General features: G+C 39.3%; 1 protein-coding gene and 1 non-coding gene across 3 annotated transcripts in view; one reads left to right on the top strand and one right to left on the bottom strand.

Annotated features, from left to right (window-relative positions):
• Nucleotides 1-12,793, bottom strand: part of MAP2K1 (mitogen-activated protein kinase kinase 1) — an 82,750-nt gene extending 69,957 nt beyond the window's left edge. The window contains exon 1 of one of the 2 annotated variants that reach the window (XM_028505981.2): nucleotides 12,266-12,793. In XM_028505981.2, coding sequence (XP_028361782.1) covers nucleotides 12,266-12,345 — 80 coding nt within the window. In that variant the 5' untranslated portion in view covers nucleotides 12,346-12,793. Of the gene's footprint in view, nucleotides 1-2,816; nucleotides 2,846-12,265 lie in introns of those variants that run through there. The other variant, XM_036009444.1, reaches the window with a different exon arrangement.
• Nucleotides 3,742-3,873, top strand: LOC114493696. Its single transcript, XR_003684305.1, has one exon. It is a non-coding gene; the product is annotated as a small nucleolar RNA SNORA51 (small nucleolar RNA).
• Nucleotides 12,794-23,148: the final 10,355 nt, after the last annotated feature.

The raw sequence follows: 23,148 nt of genomic DNA, 5'->3' as shown, positions 1-23,148 counted from the left end.
ATTATAATCTCTATCTAAATTAATATAATGTGTTAAGAGCCTGGTCCAAATGTTCTACTGGTCCTTCCTTTGGTAAATGGAACCTTTCCATGGTTTAAATGACCAAGTTTACACAAGTGAACACAAATGGCTAAGGTAAGCAGGATAAATTTTCTATTATTAATAACTGTCGGAATGTTAATCTGCTCTCGTTTCCCCACCATTCCACGGGCTGAGGCAGGGCATGGGGAGGAGAAGGAGCAGAAAAGAGGCATCAAGGGAGAGGTGGACTGAAATGCAGGCTGGCACTCAGTAGGATTTCAGTCTGGATCTGAGTAAGCCGTTAGACAAAGGTTTACATTTAGCTTGGAGTTCATGCAAACTTCTGAGGCCTCCCCCAACAAGGACATTCTTGAATGACTATTTATTGAAGGATGTATGAAATCAAACAGTGCAAATAATTTTCACTCTAGACTCTCAAATATAATGAAATTCTCATCTAATTTTTCAGAACTAACCTGGATATGTAAGTTTAACTCAATAAAGAGGAAACATAACCTGGATCATGACAAACCTATAAATATGGCACAATAAGTCATCTTCACCCAACTCCCCAAATTTCAAGACTTAACCTGAATCTAAGTGGATCACTCATTCGCCTAACTCAATTGTGCTCTTAAGAGCATTCAAGATTCTGAACCTTTCCTGGTAACAGTTAAACTCAAAATAGGTCAATTCCAGAAAGGCATTCATTTCAAGGGGACTTTCGTCTGTGGTTATTTTGAAAACCACTGCTTTTGAAACTATCATTTGAAGCTTAAAAATAGGCCCCCCCTACTAAGGATCCTAGACTAAAATATTCTTTCCTCTCCCCATTTCCTTATTTCCCTTTTCCCTCAAACACCTGGGAAATGGTAATAGAGAGGTATCTTCTCCATAGCTTCAGATTATTACTTGAAAAGATGCTTTTAGCCCTGGCTGGTGTGGCTCGGTGGGTTGAGTGCTGGTCTGAGAACTGAAAGGTTGCCGATTTGATTCCCAGTCGGGGCACATGCCTGGGCTGTGGGCCAGGTCCCCAGTTGGGGGTTGCAAGAGGCAAACAACTGATGTATCTCTCATGCATCCATGTTTCTCTCCTTCCCCCTTCCTTCCCTTCTCTCTAAAATAAACAAATAAAATCTTTAATTTTTTTTAAGTAAAGAAGTTTTTTTTTAAAAAAAATATTTTTAGGATAATTGGATAAGGTTACTAAAATGCAGCATTGGGTAAAACTGGGAAAATTTTCAAACCAAGTAAATATCCCAAATGAAACATGTATTACATATACCGTAAGAAAGCAAGTGGGGGTGAAAGCTCACCCACATCTCTTTCCACTTCAGCTGTGTGAACTGCCAGCAAGTTCCTTCCCCTCTCTGGGAATGGTCTCACGAACTCAACTACAGGGCCTATAAAGTCCCATCTCACCCTAAAAGGCTCTACTTCTCTAAAGCCAGGCAGCTGCTTCCTACATTCATGGCTCCTTGGAAAAGCAGAAGTCCTTGGCCCAGAAGGTCTTTGGGAAGCTTCATTATACTTGATACTGTTCCCTTGGAACACAAGAACTACTATTGAGAGCAATTAAAGATGAGACAACTATAAAATATAAAAGGTGTTGAAAGGAAAATTTGTGTTTTACAGATGACACTAGTAAATCTAGAAGTGCAAATATATTCCATCAAAAATTACTAGATATACTATGTAAACTTAACAAAGCTGCAGGAAATAAATAATTCACACAAATCGAACCCTAGTGATGATAGAAAGACAAATTTTATCTTCACCCAAGGACATTTTTTCCCATTGCAAGGGAAAGAGAGAAACATCAGTGTGAGAAACATCAAATGGTTGCCTTCTCATACACGCCCCGACTGCAAACTGCGTATGTACCCTGACTGGGAATCGAACCAGTGCCCTTTCAGTCCATGGGACGACTGAGTCACACAGGCAAGGGCAGAAAAACAAATTTTAAAAGGTTCAATTACAACAGCATCAAAATATTAAATATCTGAAATACTAACTCAGAACACAAGAGAATTATTCAGAAGAAACTATAACATTATCACAAGAAACATTAATGGAAAGGTATACCATGAAAATTTTTAAAGTTTCAACCTAACCTTATCAAATTTAAAAAACAATACTACCAAAACTGCATAAAAGTTAAAAGGAAATTTTAGAAATAGAACAAGATGTCACAAAGACCAAATAAAGATAAACTTGAAACTGTAACAGATGGATAAATAAATCATGTTTAATAAACTCCAGTAAGATGCTAGAACTCCTTGTGGAGAAAAATTAACTTAGACCCATACCTCATGCCAAGCACATTAATTCATTAACTCCACATGGGACAAAAAGTTAACCATTTAAGGGAGAGAAAAGGCTGGAAGAAAATGAAGCCACGTACTCCTGCTAGTTATGAAGAGACAATAAAGGTCTAAATACTAAAGAAAAGTAAGCTACTCCATAAAAAAGACATGCTTTTGAAGACTAAAAAAAATTTTTTTTGTTAAGTAATACAACATAAAAGGAAAATATCACAATGGGGCAACGTAGTAACCACATAATATATAAAACTTCAAAATACAAAGCACACTGAACTACTGCTTCAATAAGCCAGAAAACAAGTAATTATACAGTACATGGATTAACAAAAGATATAACCTAAGGGGGGAAAAAAAACCCAAAATACAAAGCATATGAAAACTATTGACATATTTTTAAAAATAGCGGGTAAGAAAAGTTTACATGTAACTTTTTAGAATGTCCATCCAGCACCACAAGACTGTCCCACCTACCTCTCCAGCTTCATCTCCTGCGCCCTGCACTGATGCTCCAGGCACACTAGGCTACCAGCTGGCTCCTCCACGCATCCCCAGCTTTCCCACTTGTATAAAGTGGCTCGTTTTCACTCTCTTCCTGCCTCCTCCCTCCCCAAACATTCCCATGGAAATCCTAGCCATCCTTCAAGACCTAGCTCAAATGTCATCTCCTCCATGAAGGCTCTCCTAATCTCTTCCACTGCATGTACATCTTCCTCCTCTCAATGAGCTCCGACAGTACTTTCTTTGTACCTCTTCTTTAGGGCACTTTTCTTACTCTACAGCCACTTGTTTCCTTCTTGCGCCCCTGCAACTGCAACCTCTTCCTCCTATGTGAGATTTTAAGATGCTTGGAGGCAAAAAATAGCCTTACTCACCTACCTACAGCTTCCAGCACAGTGAATGACATTCAGTGAGCAGTCACTACATATGAAACTGAATTGGTGAAATACAGAAAAATAATCCCACTTCAAAAATACAATCTGGCTAACTCTTTAAGTGAAGCAGGTTAACCTTTAAAGGAGCCCTTGTACTGCCTATTAAACTACCAAAAAACACTAAACAAAAAAAGAAAAAACCTTCCTGAATCTTAAGGAAACAGTTGAAATATACATTGTAAGTTAGTTGTATATTTTTGGAACATATTCTGTTAATGTGCAACAAAAGTGGTAACACGGTTCATTGCCTCTGATTCTGTGTATGAAGTAATCTAAAAGCAGAATAAAATAAATTGATTTAAAACATTTACAAGAGTATCAATAAATAGAAAAGTGTGGAAGCCACCTAAATTATTAACAAAGTGTCATTTGTGAAACCAGACCCTATCAAATTCTACTCTTCGCCCAAAAATAAACAACAAGGATTTATGAGGATTATGTCCCCATGTAAAAACTGGCAAAGAGGCCTCCTGGTGCTTACCACAGACTGTGTTCTTACACCGCCTGCACAGAAAGAGGAAGCAGAGTAAACCCACCCCATATACACCTCAGCCCAGGCCCTCTGCCTGGTCTGTATTGTGAATGGGGGGACATGGAAAAAAAACTGGGAAAGCATGGAGGGGCAGGGGAGCGGGGGAGGGAGTGGAAGCCTCATCGAGTGATCACAACTCTCAAATATGTACATACGGAAAAACCAAAAGTTAAACTGGAACATTTAATGTCTGTAGGTTCTTTCTTTAAAAGGTATTTGTATATTCGAATTTCTTGAAACTTGTGCTTAAGCAGGCAAATATTCAAAGAAAGGATGAGGGGAAAAGAGGTCACCCAATCCTTGTCTACTTTTTCTTCAACTCCCAGGTAACCTATTCTTAATCTGACTCCCTTGCTGACATCAAAGTAGGATGCCCTGGGATCTACCCCAAAGAAACTGGAGGCAGGAGCAGCATTTTTAGCAGTCGACCCTGCTCTGGGATTCAGAGAACACCTGCTACTTGAAAACAAAACACCATTCACTGTGGGAGGTGTTAACTTTGCAAACAGGTTTGCAAGCCTCCAAAGGGTTCTGGGTTTTAGGCAACAGAACCAGGACACAGGACGTCAAGTAAAACCACAATCAAGTATCACTAAGAGGCCAGGATGATTTTTCAAAATTGGCAGCCTCTGGAAGGAAAACAACAGGAACAAAACCTAGGGCTTTCTTCTTAGGCTCACCTCATCTTCCCAGCCTGCAGGTTCTCCAGATTTGTTTTCTCAGCATGTCAGAAAGATTCACCACTGCTTGACCTGTGCTTCCTGTGGATGTGCTAGAAATAATTACCAACTCATATAGACAAAAGCTTACAAGAAGTTGTTTGTTTAAAACATTATTTTGGCTTTGGCCCACTCTACCAAAATTATTTACTTGGTATCAATAGTTTTAAAAGACCCAGGGTCCAAAACAGTATGGTTCCTAATAATCAAGAAAGCATTTATGATTAAAAATGATACTGCATTTGTTTACTATACAATGTTAGGCCAGATGTTCAAAATGAGAGAAATATGGGTTAATTAAGAAGGGCATAACACTTAGGATGAATTTTGTTCTTTGGGTACTTTTAAAAGAATGTATTATGAATTTTTCCAAACACACAGGAAGACAGAAAGACTAAAACAGTGAAACTCATAAACTAACCAATTTAAATAAACAATTGTGAACATCTGCCCCATTTGCTTTATCCACTGTAAGTGCATTTTTTGCTAAACCATTTCAAACTAAGCTTCATGCATCACTTATTACGACACTCTCCTGCAGTCATAATACTATTGTCTTAAAAATAACAATAACTATTCAAATTTCCCTAATTGACACAAGAATGCATTTTATAGCTATTTCAATTTTTGACGCAGTACCCAATTAAGGTTCATGCATTCCATTTAGTTGGCATGTTCCTTAGCCTCTTATTCTAGAACAGCACCCGTACCTATTTCCTACCCAGGCTTTTCCCTATGCCACTGACTTTTTAAAGAGATTGTGAATGTTCCACATCCTGGACTGGTCTGATTGTGTTCTCCTGGTATCATTTAACTTGTTTCTCTGTCCCTGTATTTGCTGTAAATAGGAAGTTAGATTTCAAAGCTTGATTAGATGCAGGACTGGGTTAGATTTTAAAGGATGGACAGCATATAAAATGTCCAATCAACATGATTTATTAACATTTGCAAATTTGGTATAGAACAAAGGGCAAGAGTCAGCTTTCTGAGAAGGAAGAAATCACAGCTGGCACCCTTAACAACACTTCCCATTCAGGTGGCACTCCGGCAACCATAAAGTGCTTTCTTACACATTGTTTCAGACGATGCTCTCCTGCCCACCTCCCCTCACGAGTTTGTTATACTGGGTTGGCCAAAAGGCCATTTAGTTCTCTCCATAAAATAAAAGACACATTTTTCATTTTCACCAATAACTTTAATGATTTGGATATTCTGATATGTCGGCTATCTCCCACATGGTATATCATGGATTGTTCTCATTTAATATCTCGATTTGATTGCTGTCAACTTCAACTGGTCTAGCCGACCATGGAGCATCATCCAGCGAGAAATCTCCAGCATGAAACTTCACAAACCACTTTTGACACATTCTATCAGTCACAGCATCTTCTCCATACACTACACAAATCTTTTTGTGTATGTCAGCTGTATTTTACCTTTCTTGAAATAATAAAGCATAATATGACAAAATGTTGCATATTTTCTTCCATCTTCAATGTTAAAATAGCTACACAAAAATTCACCAATTTGATTTTGTCTTTTTTTTTTAAGATTTTATTTATTTATTTTTTTTAGAGAGGGAAGGGAGGGAGATACAGTGAGAGAGAGAGAGGGAGAGAGAGAGAGAAGAGAAACATCAATGTGCAGTTGCTGGGGGTTATGGCCTGCAACCCAGGAATGTACCCTAGCTGGGAATCGAACCTGGGACACTTTGGTTCCCAGCCCGTGCTCAATCCACTGAGCTACGCCAGCCAGGGCATGATTTGCCTTTTTAATGCACACTGACACAACAGCTGTCACAATACAATCTAACAAAATTGTTTCAGATGAAGCTAAAGACAACTAAGCACTACTAGAGCCACCTACCAAAACCAAGTGATCTTTTTGACCAACCCAATATAATAATTCTTACTTTACTGATGAGGAAAACTGATGTTCAGATGAGATTTATGCTATGTCTTGAAAGATGGGTCACATTCATTCATTCCAGACACCATGCCGGATGCTGAGGAAGTACCAGTACACAAGACAGTCATGGTCCCTGCTCTCACAGAAGCTACAGTATGGTGGCAAGTCCAAAATAGAAATAAAATCACACAGGAAAGCAGAGGAGGGCATTCCAGACAAAGGAAATTATGTGAGCAAGACCAGGCAGAGGTAAGAAGCAGTATGCAGAGACCAAGAGGAGCACAAAGGGATGCTCAGCGTGGACCAACGCAGGTGAGTTGGGAAAGACAGAAAAATCAAACTAGAAGGGTACAGCTGCTCTACTACTGAAGTATTTTCTCCCTTTCTTTCAAAATGTGTAAATTAATGAAAGTAGAATTTTGTAAGTGTTTATGTTCAAATAAGAGCTCCATGCACATCTTGTCATGGGCTAAGTCATCATTATGAATCTTTTGCCATTCCTTTATCTGCTGCAAGGAAAGACACTCTTCCCAAAGACATGGACTTCAGCTGGACTTACTTTTCACCACAAACTGTTCTCAAAAGACAACACCACTGTTAGTTATTGCAGCAACAAACTAGTAGAAGCATCCAAGTTCAAAACTACAAAATCAGTTACAGCCACTTCGAAAGCTCCTAGTTATCATGAAAAGACCATTAGAGAGCCCTCCCTGCCCCCAAAAGAGAACATCAGCTTATCACAACCTTTGTGTTCCCTTCCTTAAAGGCCTCACATTCTAACAGATGTGTGCCATTTACAAGCCTGGCTGATTTGCTCATGCTATAAACTATGCTCTGAATACAGAGATTGAGTAAGTCTGAGTGTTTCAGGGTTACCTTGAAACCGTTTAAACTCCAAAGTCTATAGATGCCACCAAAGCCAAGTAATGTACCCTCCTGTTTATTCAGCACCTTATAGATGTCAAAGTATTTAATCTTCACAATACTCCTTTAAGGTAGGAATATTTAATCAACAGGGCCAGATATTGTTCTACACACTGAGCAAGAAACAAAGCCAAGCCTCCACCCTCAGGAAGCTTACATTTTAGTTGGGATGGGGCAGATAAATACTTGTACACAATGCAGTGCTGGTTACTGGCAAGTGCTATAAAGAAATATACTGCAAAGAAAAAGGAGTAGAGAATGACAGGAAGTGTTATATTAGATAGTGATCAGGTTGTCCTCTGTGTGGAGACACTTGAGCAAAAGGTCTGAAGGAAGTTAGGAAGCAAGTCACGTGGGTATCTGGAAGGGTATTCCAGGTGGAGGGAATGGCAAATGCAAAGGCCCTGAGATGGGAATGGGCCCACCCTACTGTGAAACAGCACAGAGAACAGTGTGGCTAAACAGAATGCATGAGTGAAGGAACAGTGGAAGAAAACAAAAGATCTGATTCGATAGGGCCTTATAAGCCATTAAGGTAAAGATTTTGTCAATTATTATCTCCACTTTACAGACAAGGACACTAAAAGTCAAAAAGTACAAAGGACTTGCCTAAGGCCAAACATTCCAAAGGGAACTCTGTCACAAGGATCCAAAAGGAGCTATGGTACAAAGGTAGTCATAGCTGCGCCCTTTGAGGCAGCAAGGAGCTGGAAACAACAAAGCGGTCTAATCCCAGAGGAGTAAGTAAAATGTGGCACATGCACATGACTGGCTGCTCTGCCACCAAGAGAAACAATGAGCTAGGTACAAATAAAGCATTACGAATAGAGAGCTCAGAAACATGTTATCTGGTTTTTAAAATTAAAAGGTAAGACACTCAAATAAAAGTTTGGGGTGATCACTGCTTCTGTTCAAATATCCTGGTTCCAAGAAGACCACCACCTAAAGATCAGAGTGGCCATGTGATATGCTTTGGCCAATGAAGTGGTTGCAAAAGTGACAAGTGCCACTTGCAGGCAGAGACTTTAAGAGCCAAAACGTGGTTCTCAAGATTCCCTTCCCACATAAACATATTTTGGAAATGGTACTGCCATCAGTCTGGTCACTGATGGAATCCAATCAACAAAGTTTCCCACTGACCTGCAAGTGTGTTAAATTAATAAGATTTTGTCGTTTTTACCTCAACATAACCTAGTTTATCCTGACTAATGCAGGCTTATAGTACAATAGTATTTTAAATAAAAGTGAATATATTTAAGATATACAAGGTGGTGATTTGATAAACACATATACAGTAAAATGATTACTACAGTCGAGCTAGTTGGCCATATCCATCTCCTCACATAACCAATTTTTGTGTGTGGTGAGAGACCTAAAATCTACTCTCAGTGCATCCCTGGTACTTGGTACAGCATATTAACCACAGTCACCGTGCTCTCCATCAGACCTCTGACGTACTCATCCTGCACAACTGCGCTTTGTACACCTGACCAATGTCCCCCATTTCCACCACCGCTCCACCCCTGATAACCATCCTTCCACTCTCTGCATCTGTGTGCTCCACTTTCTTAGATTCCATATGTAAGTGATAACATGCAGTATTTTTCCTTCTGTGCCCAGTTTATTTCACTTAGCCTAATGTCCTCCAGGTTTATGTATGTTGTCAAAAATGGCAGGAACTTCTTTTTTTTAAGGCTGAATAGTAGCACAATAGCATCCAGCACTCTAAGCACAGAAATACACAAAACAGTATTATCCACCTCCCAAAGGTACACATATATCCAATGAATGGATGGAATTATAAGAATCTATTAAATACCATAGAGTAGGTGAGTAGTACCTATGAAAGAAAAGAAAATGGGGATGGGGAAATGAGAATAAAAGGGAAAATCAAAGAAAAAAAGAAAAGTTACAAAAAGTTTTGTTAAACATATTGCACAAACATTACAAACTTCATTCACTCACTGATTCACTCAACAGGCACTGGTACAGTTATGTGACAGGCGCTGTATTCTAAATACTACTTACAGAGCAGTGAATCAAAAAATGGCAGCACTATGCTTATAGTTTATGGTGTAAAGAAGCCATAGATATTTAAAATACCCTAGTAAAAAATTATAGACAGTGAATGAGTGTCATTTAAACATGAGGTGACATGAGAAAAAGGGATCTACTTTAAACTAGGTGGTCTGTTAACATCTCTGAGGAAATGACATTTAAGAGAGGTGAAGACTGCTTCCTTCCTAGCTTGGGAAGAGGAAAGGATGATTCAGTCCAGGCAAAAGGAACAGCATGTGCAAGGGCCTGGTGCAAGAAGACCATCCCCTGGAGGAAGTGAAAGAGGACCAGTGTGGCAGAAAAAAAAAAAAAAAAAAGCAGCAGGAAATGTGAATAAAGAGATTGGTGGGGGGAGGAGGGATTGGGCAAATCACCCCTTGTCTCATAGCCCAATATAGGAAGTTTGGACTTTATTCTAACTGCAATAGGTCCATGAAAACGCTTTTAACAGGGAAATATGATCTTATTTCTAATTTATTTCATTCTAACACTTAGCAGTCTTGCAATATGATCACAAGTTTTTGCAGAACTCGCAAAATAAGCATTTTTGCATTCATTTTCTTCTCCCAGAACCTGCATAAACTTCAGGTCCCATATAACTCAGCTTGATCTGAGTGGGGTGCTATATTAGACATAAATCCCAAGGGACCAGGGAGCCACAGAGGAGAATCAACCTTGCCAATGTAGTATCAACAGTTTTTCACTGTCAATTAATTTTTTTTCTTCTTTAGTTTACATTGTACAATAGGTTCAGCACTGTGCCCTGGCCTAATTACAGAAATCACAAGAACAGTAGCTTTGCTTGAGAAACACTCTTGAAGGTAAAGATGAAGATGTGTACAGCTCTCCCCCTGTTAGTGCCAGGAAGTGTAGTGGGGCAGTCCCTGTTTGTATCAGGCAGCCTACACAGAGATGCCTCCTACTGTAACACAGCAATGAGTCATGGAGGTAGATGCAAATGGCACAGAAAATTAAGCAAGGGGGAGTCATTTATCCAGAAGCAAAGGCACCTTAATACACACCAGGAATTCACCACCAGGAATGAAAATTACCTTCCAGTTTCCTTCAGCCTTCTCAACATGTACCCAGTAACGAAGGTACCAACAGCTAACACCTATGGAAGATTTACTATGTATTAGCTTATTTAATCTTCAAAACTACCCTAAATCAGTTTTATCGTTAACCCCATTTTCACAGATGAAAAAATGAAACCTAGGCTTTAGAAAGATTTGTCCAAAGTCACAAAACCACAAGTAACAGAGCAAGCTTCCAACTTAGCCTGACTTCCGAGTTCAACCTCTTAACCACCCAGATTTTATAATGCTCCCAGTCCACAAATGTTTCTGCCACTGCCTCTAGGGCACTTTCTTTTTTTCCTTCCTGGACTATTTTCTGTTAAAGAAATGTCTCCCTTTTACAAGAATACAGCTGTGGTGTCACAATTAACAGAATGACAACAGACACTTCCACTTAATTCCTTCCTCCAAATCAAACACGAGCAGGATGATTAGGCCACAACATTCAGCCAGAATCCACTGTGACAAAAACATAAGGTCAAAAGTATGACCTGAAAACAGTGACGGTTACTAAGGAATCCCGTCTCTGGGGTTTTCAGCCTATTTTAAGGGGATAAAATTCTTACAAACTAAAACTGAACGAGTATTTGCAGACCAATACTCTGACCTGTAGAAGTCAATAACATGCAAAACAGACACTACAGTATTGAAGAGGGTTTGTTGGGAGCAGGTGTGAGGAAATTGGCTGAGCTCACACCACAGGTTCACCAATGGCCTCATAATCATTACGAGAATAGACATTCGCCAAGCCAACAGGTCCCTGGAATATTAAAATCCAGAGAGGAAGGTTACAGTCATCACCAAAGGGCAGAAGGTCCCGGCCTACTCATTTCATTAGGTAGCTTCCTAAAGTCTCCAGTGTTCCCGTAAGAGATCAAAAGCCAAATCCTCCAGCTAGCAGGGTCTCTCTCCCCCAGCAGTCTTTCTTGGCTCTTACCCCAAACCCCAAAGAGTTGTGGGAACTCAGAAACCCCCATAAAACAATCTTATCATTATTTGATGTGTTGGCTCCTGAACAACACTGGAAGCTATAAACATGGAGCACCTTGTGTGAAGTTTCCATGGCGATGGTGTTCACATCTCAGGTCAGGAGTTTAGGGCTCAAGGGCAAGGTGAGGAGGGATGTGATGAATGAATGAATAAATGAATGAAGTCAGATGAAGAGGAAGCCGCTCCCTGTAAAACCAGATAGTTTCCAGGAAGAAGGGCAAGGACCGGGAACCCCCAAGTCGGCAATTCAAGAGCCACCGCTGTACATTCGCCCCCGCTGGCCAGGCAGGGGGCCAGCAACAAGGCACTCCTGGCCCACAGGTGTCAGGCACCAAAGCGAGGATGCTGCTAGCTGCTCCCAACTCCACTCCATACTCTGGGCCGATTTCAAAGAAGCAGAGGCGATCTTCATTATTTCCAAGACATTTGTCCCTTCTCCCCATTACAGACCAGAATCCCAGAGAATCACATTTATAAAACAGTTGACGACGAGCGGTGGAAGAATCAGTTTTTATTTTCTTGTGGCCAGGGGTGACTGAAAAGGTCGGAAAAGGAGGGAAAAAATCGAGACTCGCTAGGTCTACTAACTAGTCTGAGTCAGGAGCACAACCAGTGCTTAGTCACCAATACCTCGGCGTCCAGGAGTTCGCCCCTGCCAGCCCGAGACGTACGTGAAGAACTCGAACTGAGCCCAGCGCGCGGTGCACACCCGCTCTGTTTCTGCACCCCAGCGGGGGCCTCCCCAGTCCAGCCCCGCGCTCGCCGCCCACCCCGTACTTACTCTGCCGAGCTGGTCCCGTTAACCGCGGAGCCGTCTGGGGCCGGGTTCAGCTGGATGGGCGTCGGCTTCTTCTTCGGCATTTTGAACCTGGGAAAGGCGCTTCCAACTCCGAGAGGAAGGCGGCCCCTCTTGCTTCCTCCCTCTGCAATGTCCCGCGTCCGTAGCGCGGAACCAATTCGGGGCCGCGAGCTGGCGGCTGTCTTTGGGGGGGCGGCGTGCGGTCCAGTCAGCGCTGATGGGCCGGTGGCGGTCTGGCGGGACCCCCGCCCTATTAGCCCGGGGCTCGGCTCGGCGCGCAGAGAACGAAAGGGCTTCTCAGCAGGCGCAGTTCGGCAGCCCGATATTCCCTCCTCCCTCTCTCCCACAGTCAACCGGTCCCTCGGGCTCCTGTGGCTCCGCCGCTCGCGCACCAGAACCCCGCTCCAACCAGAGCCCGAAAAAGTGCAGCCGCCGCCGCCCTCCCCAGTAGCTCCGCGCAGCGGTCCCTGGGAGGGACTGGAGAGTGGGGGAGGGGCGAGAAAGGGGACCGCTGCCTTCCCCACGAACCTACTAGGCTCCGCCCCAATTGCCTCGCAGGCAGCCAATGCGAGCAGACTTCGGCGGCAGATGACGCGGAAATACGTCACGGGGGCGCGGCGAGCAGCCCTGAAGGCGGAGTCCGGCGCGGGCTCCACACCGCCCTCTACCGGCCGGAGGCACCCAGGTGGACCCATCGGAAAAGGAGGTCCTGCGTGCATCCTCGTACACTTCGGGAGCAGAGGTGAGTTTGTCTCCGCCAGGGTTACCGTGCTGCCTCCTCCTCTGGGGTGACTGGAGTCCTCCGGGCTGTTTTACTTGACAGAGATTAAATAACAAAATAAAATAGGAAAAGGACCCCTTCTCTCATCCAAAGGAAAGGCAGTGTGGAGGAATAGATAACTTGTTTAGAGACTCCTTGCGCCTAAGAAACTGGAAAATACTTCTGATCTACCGACGAAGGTATAGGAAGACGGATGGTGCTGATGAGGTTGTAAATTGGGGCAACCTTTTTGAGAGCAGATTGATAATATTTTTTAAAGCCTTAAAAAACCCTTTCATCCAATAATTCCAGCTCTATGAAACTTGAAGTATTAAGACGTGAGTAAAGATCTTGATAAAATAAAAGACGCACAATGGCTATTCAAAATGCACAGTTTTCCTTATCACCACCTGTTTGTCATTCCTAAAGTATTCAGTCCTAAAGGCTGTAGCTGTGCAGACAGAACAAACTAAGCACCTACACCTGGTGGTCCAGAGCAGGATGTTAGCCACCCCGCAGGGAAGGAGGCTGTAGAAACAGGAGAGGGTTGAAGAGGGCTTGCCCTACAGTGGCCTTGGGCAAGTCAAGTGGGTAGGGCAAGGCATCCAAGGGGCGGAAGCATGGCTGCTTAGATGGGAGTCTAAATATGATTAAGGATAGTAGAGCCAAGTCTCTCACCGTGGGGAAAAGAAGTTTCAAATCAAGAAAGGAAGGAAAGGGAAAGGAAGAAAACCCTGTGGTGCGGTATTGGAATTGGAAGTATTGGTATTAACTCACAGTTTTCAATACATAGGAAGAGATAATATGTGAATGTGTGTAGGTAGATGTGATCCTGTATTTATGCGTATTAAATGTGCAAACTTTTATATCAGATTAAAATAATAAACATTAAAATTAATTGAAATAAATTTTTTCAGAACAATGTATATTGAGAACAAGACAGGCTATCTGAAATCTGGTATGGTTGTATATTTACTAATGTGAACAAATAGTAATAGGATTTTTAGCAATTAATTTTCAAGGTCTCGTTTTCACCCTGTGAAAAACATGAAATTCCTCCAATACTGAAATATTATGATTCTATGAATGCTCCTGAGGGTCAGCCTCCATTGAGTAACGTTCCTAAACCTTCAGTGCAGCCTGAGGAGTCCAGATCAAGAAGCCCTAGTGGTTTAAGTTACCAGAATGGTCCAAAATAGGAGAGTTTTCCTCATTTCCATTATAGATAAGCTTTCATTGATCCTGTTTACTTTTCCTGAGTCCCAAACATGAGTGCTGGTCATACAGACAAGAATAAGACTCATATATATATATGAATTAGTGACTACCATGTGATGAACACTGGGCATACTAGGCTGAACCATATGAAGTTGCCATGTTGGCAGGTAAAAAAAAGCTTGGATACTGACAATTTCATATGGGTCATCCCATAAGCACATAGCAGAATGAGATCACAAATGTGAGGAACTGAGAAACACACAGGCAGCTCATGAAGAAAATGTATCATGAACAGAGAACTGCATTTAATGTAATCCTCTATGGGGTCCAAAATCAAATAAAACAAAACAGAGAAAAAAGAGCATGAATTTGAGACAGAAAAACCTGGGTTCCAGTTCTGCCTTGCACTGATTACCTCTCTCTGGGCCTCAGTTAATTCGCCTATAAAACAAGAATTGTCCTGCCTACTATAGCAGATTGTTGTGAACATTCAATGAAATTGTGAAAGAAAAATGCCCAACATACAGGAGCTAAATAAATGTGGGTGGTGGGTTTCATCAGGTAAACATAATCTGCTGGAAGGAGAATTGATGGGGGCTTTCTGGAAAACAGTTCAGTTTTCAATAATATTCATACATTTTGACTCAGTAATCCCATTTCTATGAATATTTTATAAGGGAATTATGGCAACTGTAAAAGAATGGTATTATTTAAACAGCTAAAATTTGAAACCACCTAAATATTCCACAAAGGGGACATGATTATATCATTTTTGATACACCCATATGATGGAATATTGAGCAAGAAAGAAAAGGCTTTTGTCTCCAAAGATTTCGATCATTAGACAATTTTTTTAGTAACCCTTCTGAAATCTAGTCTCTTATCAGGAAAGGGAAAAAGTGACTGGCTTGATGTCAACCTCTGTTTATGTCAACACAAAGAAAAACGAAAGCGAAATAAGCCAGCACTGGGCCATCACTATTATTGGTAAAATTTGATAGAATATAGACATCTGGGAAATGTCCAGGACTTTAAATTACACAGAACATTCAGTAAAGAGTATAGGGACAACTGGCTGGTCATTTGGAAAAGAAGTGAATGTGGATCTCTACTTCTATGTGCGAAAGAATTCCAGGTGCATCAAAGATGAAACTGTAGAAGTATTGAAAAAGAACATGAGAATATAGTTTTTTTAAATTTGGAATAGGGAAAGCCAGTCTAAGCAAGACAACTCCCCAAAGCTATAAAGGTAAAATATTGAGAAAATTAATCTCAAAAATATTTCAAATTTCTCCATGGGAAAAAAAAACACCTTATACAAAGACATAAGTGCACAAGTGACAAGCTGAGATACCAAATGATTGCAGCATATATAACAAAAATCTAATTTCTTGAATATATAAAAGAACTCTTCCAAATTAAAAAAAAAGACCATCCATCCAACAGAAAATTGAGCAAAACACATGAATAATATAAGTAGTTCATAGAAAAAGTAATACAGTTTTCAAATATATGGAAAAAATATTCACTCTCATTTATTAGAGAAGGTCAAGTTAAAATTAGATATCACCTTCCACTTATCCATATCAAGTGTGTTGAGGTGGGGGGGAGAAGCATTCTCATTCACTTACTGGGAGTGTAATTGCTGTAATCTCATTAAATGGCATTTTGGTAATAACTTTTATTTTTTCAGATCCCATAATTGACCCAGCAATGCCATTGTTAGGAATTTTTCCTACCAATTTACTTAGAAATGTGTACAAAAAAATCTTTAAAGGCATGTTCACTGCAGCAATATTTAAAATATTTTTTAAAAACTGTTATTAGCCCTGGCTGGTGTCGCCCAGGGGGTTGAAAACCTGACCAAAAACCAACAGGTTGCCAGTTTGATTCCCAGTCAGGACTGGTGCCTGGGTTGTAGGGCCAGGTCCCTGGTGAGAGGCATGTGAGAAGCAACGGATCAATGTTCCTCTCACACATCAGTGTTTCTCTCTCTCTCTTTCTCCTTGCCTTCCTCTCCTCTATCTCTAAAAAAATAAATAAATAAAATCTTAAAAAAAACACACACACTTCTATCAGTTCGCCCCAACCAGTGTGGCTCAGTTGGTTGGGCATCATCCTGCAAAGTGAAAGGTTGCCAGTTCAATTTCTGGCTGGGGCACATGCCTGGGTTGCCCGTTGGTGTCCAGTCAGGGTGCGTACAAGAGGCAACCAATGAATGTTTCTCTCTCACATCAGTGTTTCTCTCCCTCCCTTCACCTCTCTCTAAAAACAAATAAATAAAACCTTTTTTAAAAAATGTTACCAATTTGATTATTGAAAAAAGAGTAAATTATAACATGCAATTAAATAAATTTATAATACATTTATACAAAGAAGTACTATACATTCAAAAGAATTAGGTAGATATAGCTATGCTGTTGTAGAAAGATTTCCAAAATGTATTATGTTAAAGAAAAAAAAACAGAGTACAACAGTGTAGGATGGTCTTATTTATTTTATGAAAATGGATATATTTAAATATATGCTTATAAATAATATAAAAGTTCTGGAAAGATACGGAGAAACTGTTAATAGTAGTTGCCTCTGAGGAGGACCCCTGAGAAGTCTAGAGGCAGCGTAAGTTTTCCTTTTCATTTTGTAGCCTTTGGTATTGTTTGAATTTTATACATATACATATACATATACCTTATTCCATTAAAAACAACACTAAAGTTTGTACAGTTAATTAGTGGACCGAATGCCAGCCTGTGAACCAAAGGGTCACCAGTTCAAATCCCAATCAGGGCACATGCCTGGGTTGCGGGCCAGGTCCCCAGTTGGGGGCGTGCGAGTGGCAACTACACATTGATGTTTCTCTCCCTCTCTTTCTCCTCCCTCTCTAAAAATGAATAAAGAAAATCTTTAAAAAAATGTATACAGTTAATATGTCCTGACAATTCCAGTCCTAACAATATATTCAAGAGAAATGAAAATGTACATCCATACAACAACCTATATACAAATGTTTATAGCAGCATTACTCAGAAGAGCCAAAAAGTGAAAACAACCCATGTCTGTCACTGATGAATGGGTAAACAAAATGTGGCATATCCATACAATGGAATATCAGTAAACCATGAAAAGGAATGAAGTGCTGATCCATGCTACAGCATGAAGGAACCTTGAAAAACATCTTACTAACTGAAAAAAAGCCAGTCACAAAAGATCACATCTGATTTCATTTACATTAAATGTCCAAAACAGGCAAATCCATAGAACCAAAACCAGATTAGTGGTTGCTTAGTGCTTGGTGAGGCAGGTGAATGATAGATAGTAGGGTGATAGCTAAAGGGTGTAAAGTTTCTATATGAGGTGATGAAATGTCCTAAAATTGTGGTGATATTGCACATCTCTGTGAAGTTATTAAAACTATTGAATTGTATACTTTAAATGTGTGAATGTGTGGTATGTGAATTGTTTCTCAATAAAGCTGCTATTAAAACAACAACAATATGAACAAGGAAGCACAAGGGGAAAATAAAATAGTGGCTAGCCATGACACTGTTGCAGAACAGAGCTGAAGGATTTGCACTACCAGACATCAAGACCCCTCTAAAGGCTGAGTATTTAAGGCGATGCGGCACTGGCACAAGGAGGGACAGATGACAGACCAATGGAGTGGAACAGAGAATCTGAAAACAAACCCACATGTATTTGATCACCCAGTTTATGACAAAGATGACAATACAGTGCAGTGGGGGAAAAGTCTTTTATATCAATGGTGCTGGGCCAATTAAATATCCATACAGAGGAAAATAAATATTGACTCCCACTGTTCACCATACATAACAAATCAACTCTAGGTGGATTATGGAACTAAGTAAAAGTTTTAGAAGAAAATATTGAATATCTTCATGACATCAAGATAGGCTAAAATTTCTTTTTTAAAATTTTTATTTATTTATTTTTAGAGAGAGGGAAAAGGAGAGGAAAGAAAGGGAAAGAAACATCAATGTGTGAGAGATATATCAATCGGTTTCCTCTGGCACACCCCCAACTAGATACCTGGCACACAACCCAGGTGTGTGTCCTGACTGGGAATCAAAAGAGACCTTTCAAATCACAGGCTGGTGCTCAATCCACTAAGCTAACCCAGCCTGAGTGACAACAACTTCTTAAACAAAGCACAAAAAACAAATAATAAAGGAAAATATGACAAATTGGACTACATTAAAGTTAGTGACTTCTGACCTTTAAAAAGGTAGAAAGAAGACATTTGCAATGTCTATACTAGAGAAAGAACTCATATCCAAAATGTATAAAGAACTACCATATTTTTTTAACTATAAGATGCACTCCCCCCCCCCCAAATTTGGGAGGAATAATGGTTGTTAATGCTGCTATTGAGTTCTGTTTACATTTACATTTGTGAAATATTATGTTTTTATGTTATTAAATATTTTACCACATTTTTGCTTCAAAAATTTTTCCCCTATCTAAAACCTAGGTGCGTCTTATGGTCTGAAAATATGGTACATATTAATAAGAAAAAGACAGACAATCCAACAGAAAAATGGGCAAAGGTTAGAACAAGCACTTCATAAAAGAAGATATCCAAGTGGTCAATAATCTTGAAAAGGTGCTGAACCTCTTTAGTTATCAGGGAAATGGAAATTAGAACCATAATGTGAGTGCTTAATTCCACTGAATTGTATGTTGAAAAATGGCCAAAGTGGTAGATTTTTTGTTATGTATATTTTACCACAATAAAAAAAAATATGCACTGTGGTGGAAGTACAAATTTGTGCAATTAATTTGGAAAACTGGCAATATTGACTAAGATTGAACTTACATTTACCCAAAACTCAGCAATTCTACTCCTAGAAATTAGTATATATGTTCATTAAAAAACATGTATAATGGACAACCAAACTGTCCTTCAACAGAGGATTGGATAAAGAAGATATGGTACATACACACATTGGAGTACTACTCAGCCATATGAAAAGATGAAATACTGCCATTTGTGACAACATGAATAGACCTTCAGAATATTATGCTGAGTGAAATAAGTCAGTCAGGAAAAGCTAAGAACCATATGGTTTCACTCATATGCAGGATATAAAACGAACTCATGGACACAAACAATAATGTGGTGGTTGCCTGAGGGAAGGGGGTTGGGTGGGGATGTTGTGGGGGCTAATTATGGTGACAGAAGATGGTTTGACTTTAGGTGGTGGGCACACAGTGCAATAGACAGATCTAGTATTATAAAATTGTACATTTGAAACCTACAGGATCTTATTAACCAATGTTACCCCAATAAATTTAATTAAAAAATATGTACAAGAATGGTCATAGCAACACTATATATAATAGTTATTAGGAAGAAAACCCAAGTATCCATCAATAGTAAATAGATAAATTATGGTAAATTTGTACATGGAATGCTGTGTAGTATTGTGAAAAATATTCAATAACTACTTCCAATAATATGAATGAATCTCACAAACATCCTCTTGAGTAGAAGAAGCTATATGCAAAAAGCGATATGACTTTATATACCAGTAAAACATAGGTGTGTTCCTTTTATGATTTATGTACTTTTCTGGATATGTGTTACCCTTTCAATAAAGCAATTACTATAGAAAAGAAAAATGAATTTACAGTAAGATATTTTTTTCCTCAGAAAACAGGGCAGAGCGACCAAAATGTGTTATTTGCTCTGCTTTTCTTTTTAAAGGGAAAGAATGCTGTAAGCCTTTCTTACATTAAAACATTTACATCTTCTGAACATTTTGATTTTGTTTCAAATTATGCTGATTTTTAAAAATTTATATAAACAATACCAGCCTATTACGTGGGGGAAAACTAGAAATGATGATAAAAACCATTCTTGATGGATTCCCAGTTAAGGCACATGCTTGGGCTGCAGGCCACGGACCCCAGCAACTGCACATTGATGTTTCTCTCTCTCTCTCTTTCCCCTCCCTTCCCTCTCTAAAAATAAATAAATACAATCTTTTAAAAAAACATTCTTGATATACTGCTCAAGGATCACTTCCATTTACAATGTGGAGCCCTGCATTTATCTTAGCCATACTCACACACAGTTGGTATTATAGATCATTTAATTTTATATTATCAATTTATGAGCTTTTAGAGACAAGTCCATATTTCCTTATGAATTAAGATCTTTTATTCTCTTGTTATGGAAAATTCAGTTGGGATATTCAAAATACAAAAGTATCTTGTTGTAAACAGAAGTTATTTCATATTTCTCATTTTAATACTATATTTTCCAAATCTCTAGTCATGAGAGAACTCTGAATCTTTATTAAATGCTTTATTTTTACTATCGTTACCTCCCTTTGCTTATAATTCATTCTGTTCAGGGTGAGGCTAGTTTTTTAAATGTTTGCATAAATAACTAAGGAATCCCTTGTCTAGGTTTTTAAGCTCCTGTGAGTTCGGCAGCTGTTTCTATGGAGTAGCTGTGTGAAGGGTAACCCTACCCCTTTTCCCCTTCAGAGGAGGTACATCCGCTTCCTCCTTTCTGGATGTCAGACATTCTGAATGCAGTGAAACCACTGGGTTATTTTGGGAGCCACTTTTAATGGTCACTTGCCCTTCATTTAAAGGAAAAGATGCCTCAGCAAGGTGAGGAATGATACTATTTCAGTTGTTCTCTAAGGATGCGGCTTCAATCAGACAGGATACAGATAGGGCACCGTTTTTTTGAGGGGAGTGAGTGGCTGTGCCCTTGTCCTGGCTTGGCATTCCAGAGAGGAGATGTGGTGCTTTGTTTCTGACCCTTGAAAGAAGATATGCTTGGACATACCAGCTTCCTAGACAGCAGCTGTGGAGCGGGAAGTCTTGACTTCCTTTTGAATCACAGTCCAGGATCCCGGATATTCTTCTTCTCATATCTGGTCTGAGATGAAACAAATCTCTTTCCTGGGACATTCATTTGAATTCTTGTTATCGTTGGTCTTCTAAAATTTTTTTAAAGCTTTCTCAGTTCAGTGGAAAACCCCTGCCCTGCCAAGTGCTTTGCAAAGATGACAAGCAGGAAATGTAAAATGACACTGACCATTTGAACGGCAGTGGTCTGGGAGCTGTGATAAGAACATACGAGATGTACACGTACCGAGCCATCTTAAACCTATCAGTCATTTTTATAATTCACACTCGTGCTTAAAGGCCAGGTCAACTCATAGAGAGCTAAGAATTAGCTGAAAGAGTTTCATCTTCAATGATGAACCATAAATGACACGTGGTTATGGGTTTATGTATACTTTAAGATATTATAAACTATAATTATTGATACATTGGTGTGTTTTGTGGTTTTATATCCTCCTGGGAAGCAAGGAGTCTCTTCTCTGCAATGTGCTAGATTGTTTTAATTGTATAGCCTCATAAAGTATTGTTATGATAATGATAGCTTTGTTGTGTCATTATAATTACTACTGAACCATATGGTTATTTATCCTTGCTTCTGTGTGTGCTTTCTCTGAATAGAGAGACCTTTATAGCTAGGTCAGGGAATGGCATATGATGTGGGGCTTCAGCATATAGAGAAAGACAGAATTCCTTTTAGAGTTTTAGACTTGAACTATAAATATCATGATGTGCAATCACCCCATTTTATAAATGGGAAAACTGAGCCTCAGAGAGTTTGATGGTGTCCTTTGATGCCACACAGCTACTTAGGGGTAGAACAGGGACATATCTCCCTATTCCCAGGCCGGAGATCATTTAATTAGTCTTGACACCTTGCCAAATGGTACATAAGTAAACTTACTTTGTCTGATAGACACCAAGTAGATGAGTTTGGCCATGACATTTTCAAATATCTTTAATTATAAAGACACCAAGATCTTGGTAACGCCATAAATAACTATAATATAATTATTTTCCCTTTATCTATCATCCCTGTCTCTAATTTTGATACTTACCATCAATTTCAAGTGATATCAAACCATATTCAGCATAAGTTCAATAGATTTGGACAGCTCATAGTCCACACTTCTTTTGAGTCCTGTGAATTTGGGGCCAAACTTAAAAGCTGACAAATCTAGATGCCATTCAAATTTAGTTTATAAACCGTTTTTTTTTAGGCAATTTTATATAATGTCCATAATGCATACAGTTCAAAGTTAGGAATTTATTTTAGGAAAATAATCAGAGATATGTACAAAGATTTATATACAATAGGGATGTTTATTTCAGCATTACTTATAGTAAGATGTAGACACAAATTAATTTTATACTCAACTTGTTTACTCTCTTATTGAATTCAATGTTCTTCTTTTCTTGGAAGGAACTACAAGATTTTGTTAATAGTAATTACCTTTGGAAAGAAAGAATTGCTGAGTAGGAGGAAAAGCTTTCACTTTTCATTTTGTAACTTTTTGCATTGTTTGATTTTTCTGCCCAATATACAGGGTGAGGTAAAAGTAGGTCCACAGTTTTTCATATTGAAAATAATATAATAATTAATAATGCAGAATAAACCCTGTGTTTCACATACTCACAACTCTGAACCTACTTTTACCCCACCCCATATATGTATTATTTTGTTTTATTTTCTTCAAAAACATCAGCAGATATTTATTTCCTAGGTGGAAAGATGATAGACATTTCTGGTTTCCTTCTTTTGAGTTCTCTATGTTAAAAAAATAATAAATTATATTATCTTAAAAATTAATGTCCCAAAATAAAAGATTTTATAATATACCTATGTGATGAAATTCAACACATTAATTTAAAAAACCTCTTTAAAAATGTAATGGTAATGGCATGAGAAAGTGTTCTGAAAATAGTAAGTGAAAAAGCATTTATTAAAAGTATGTATTGGGCCCTGACTGGTGTGGCTCAGTTGGTTGGACATCATCCCACAAAG

Source organism: Phyllostomus discolor, chromosome 1, assembly GCF_004126475.2.
Source record: "Phyllostomus discolor isolate MPI-MPIP mPhyDis1 chromosome 1, mPhyDis1.pri.v3, whole genome shotgun sequence".
Taxonomy (NCBI): Eukaryota; Metazoa; Chordata; class Mammalia; order Chiroptera; family Phyllostomidae; genus Phyllostomus; species Phyllostomus discolor.
The sequence above is the reverse complement of the archived record's forward strand: the minus strand, read 5'-3'. Positions and strand labels throughout refer to the sequence as shown.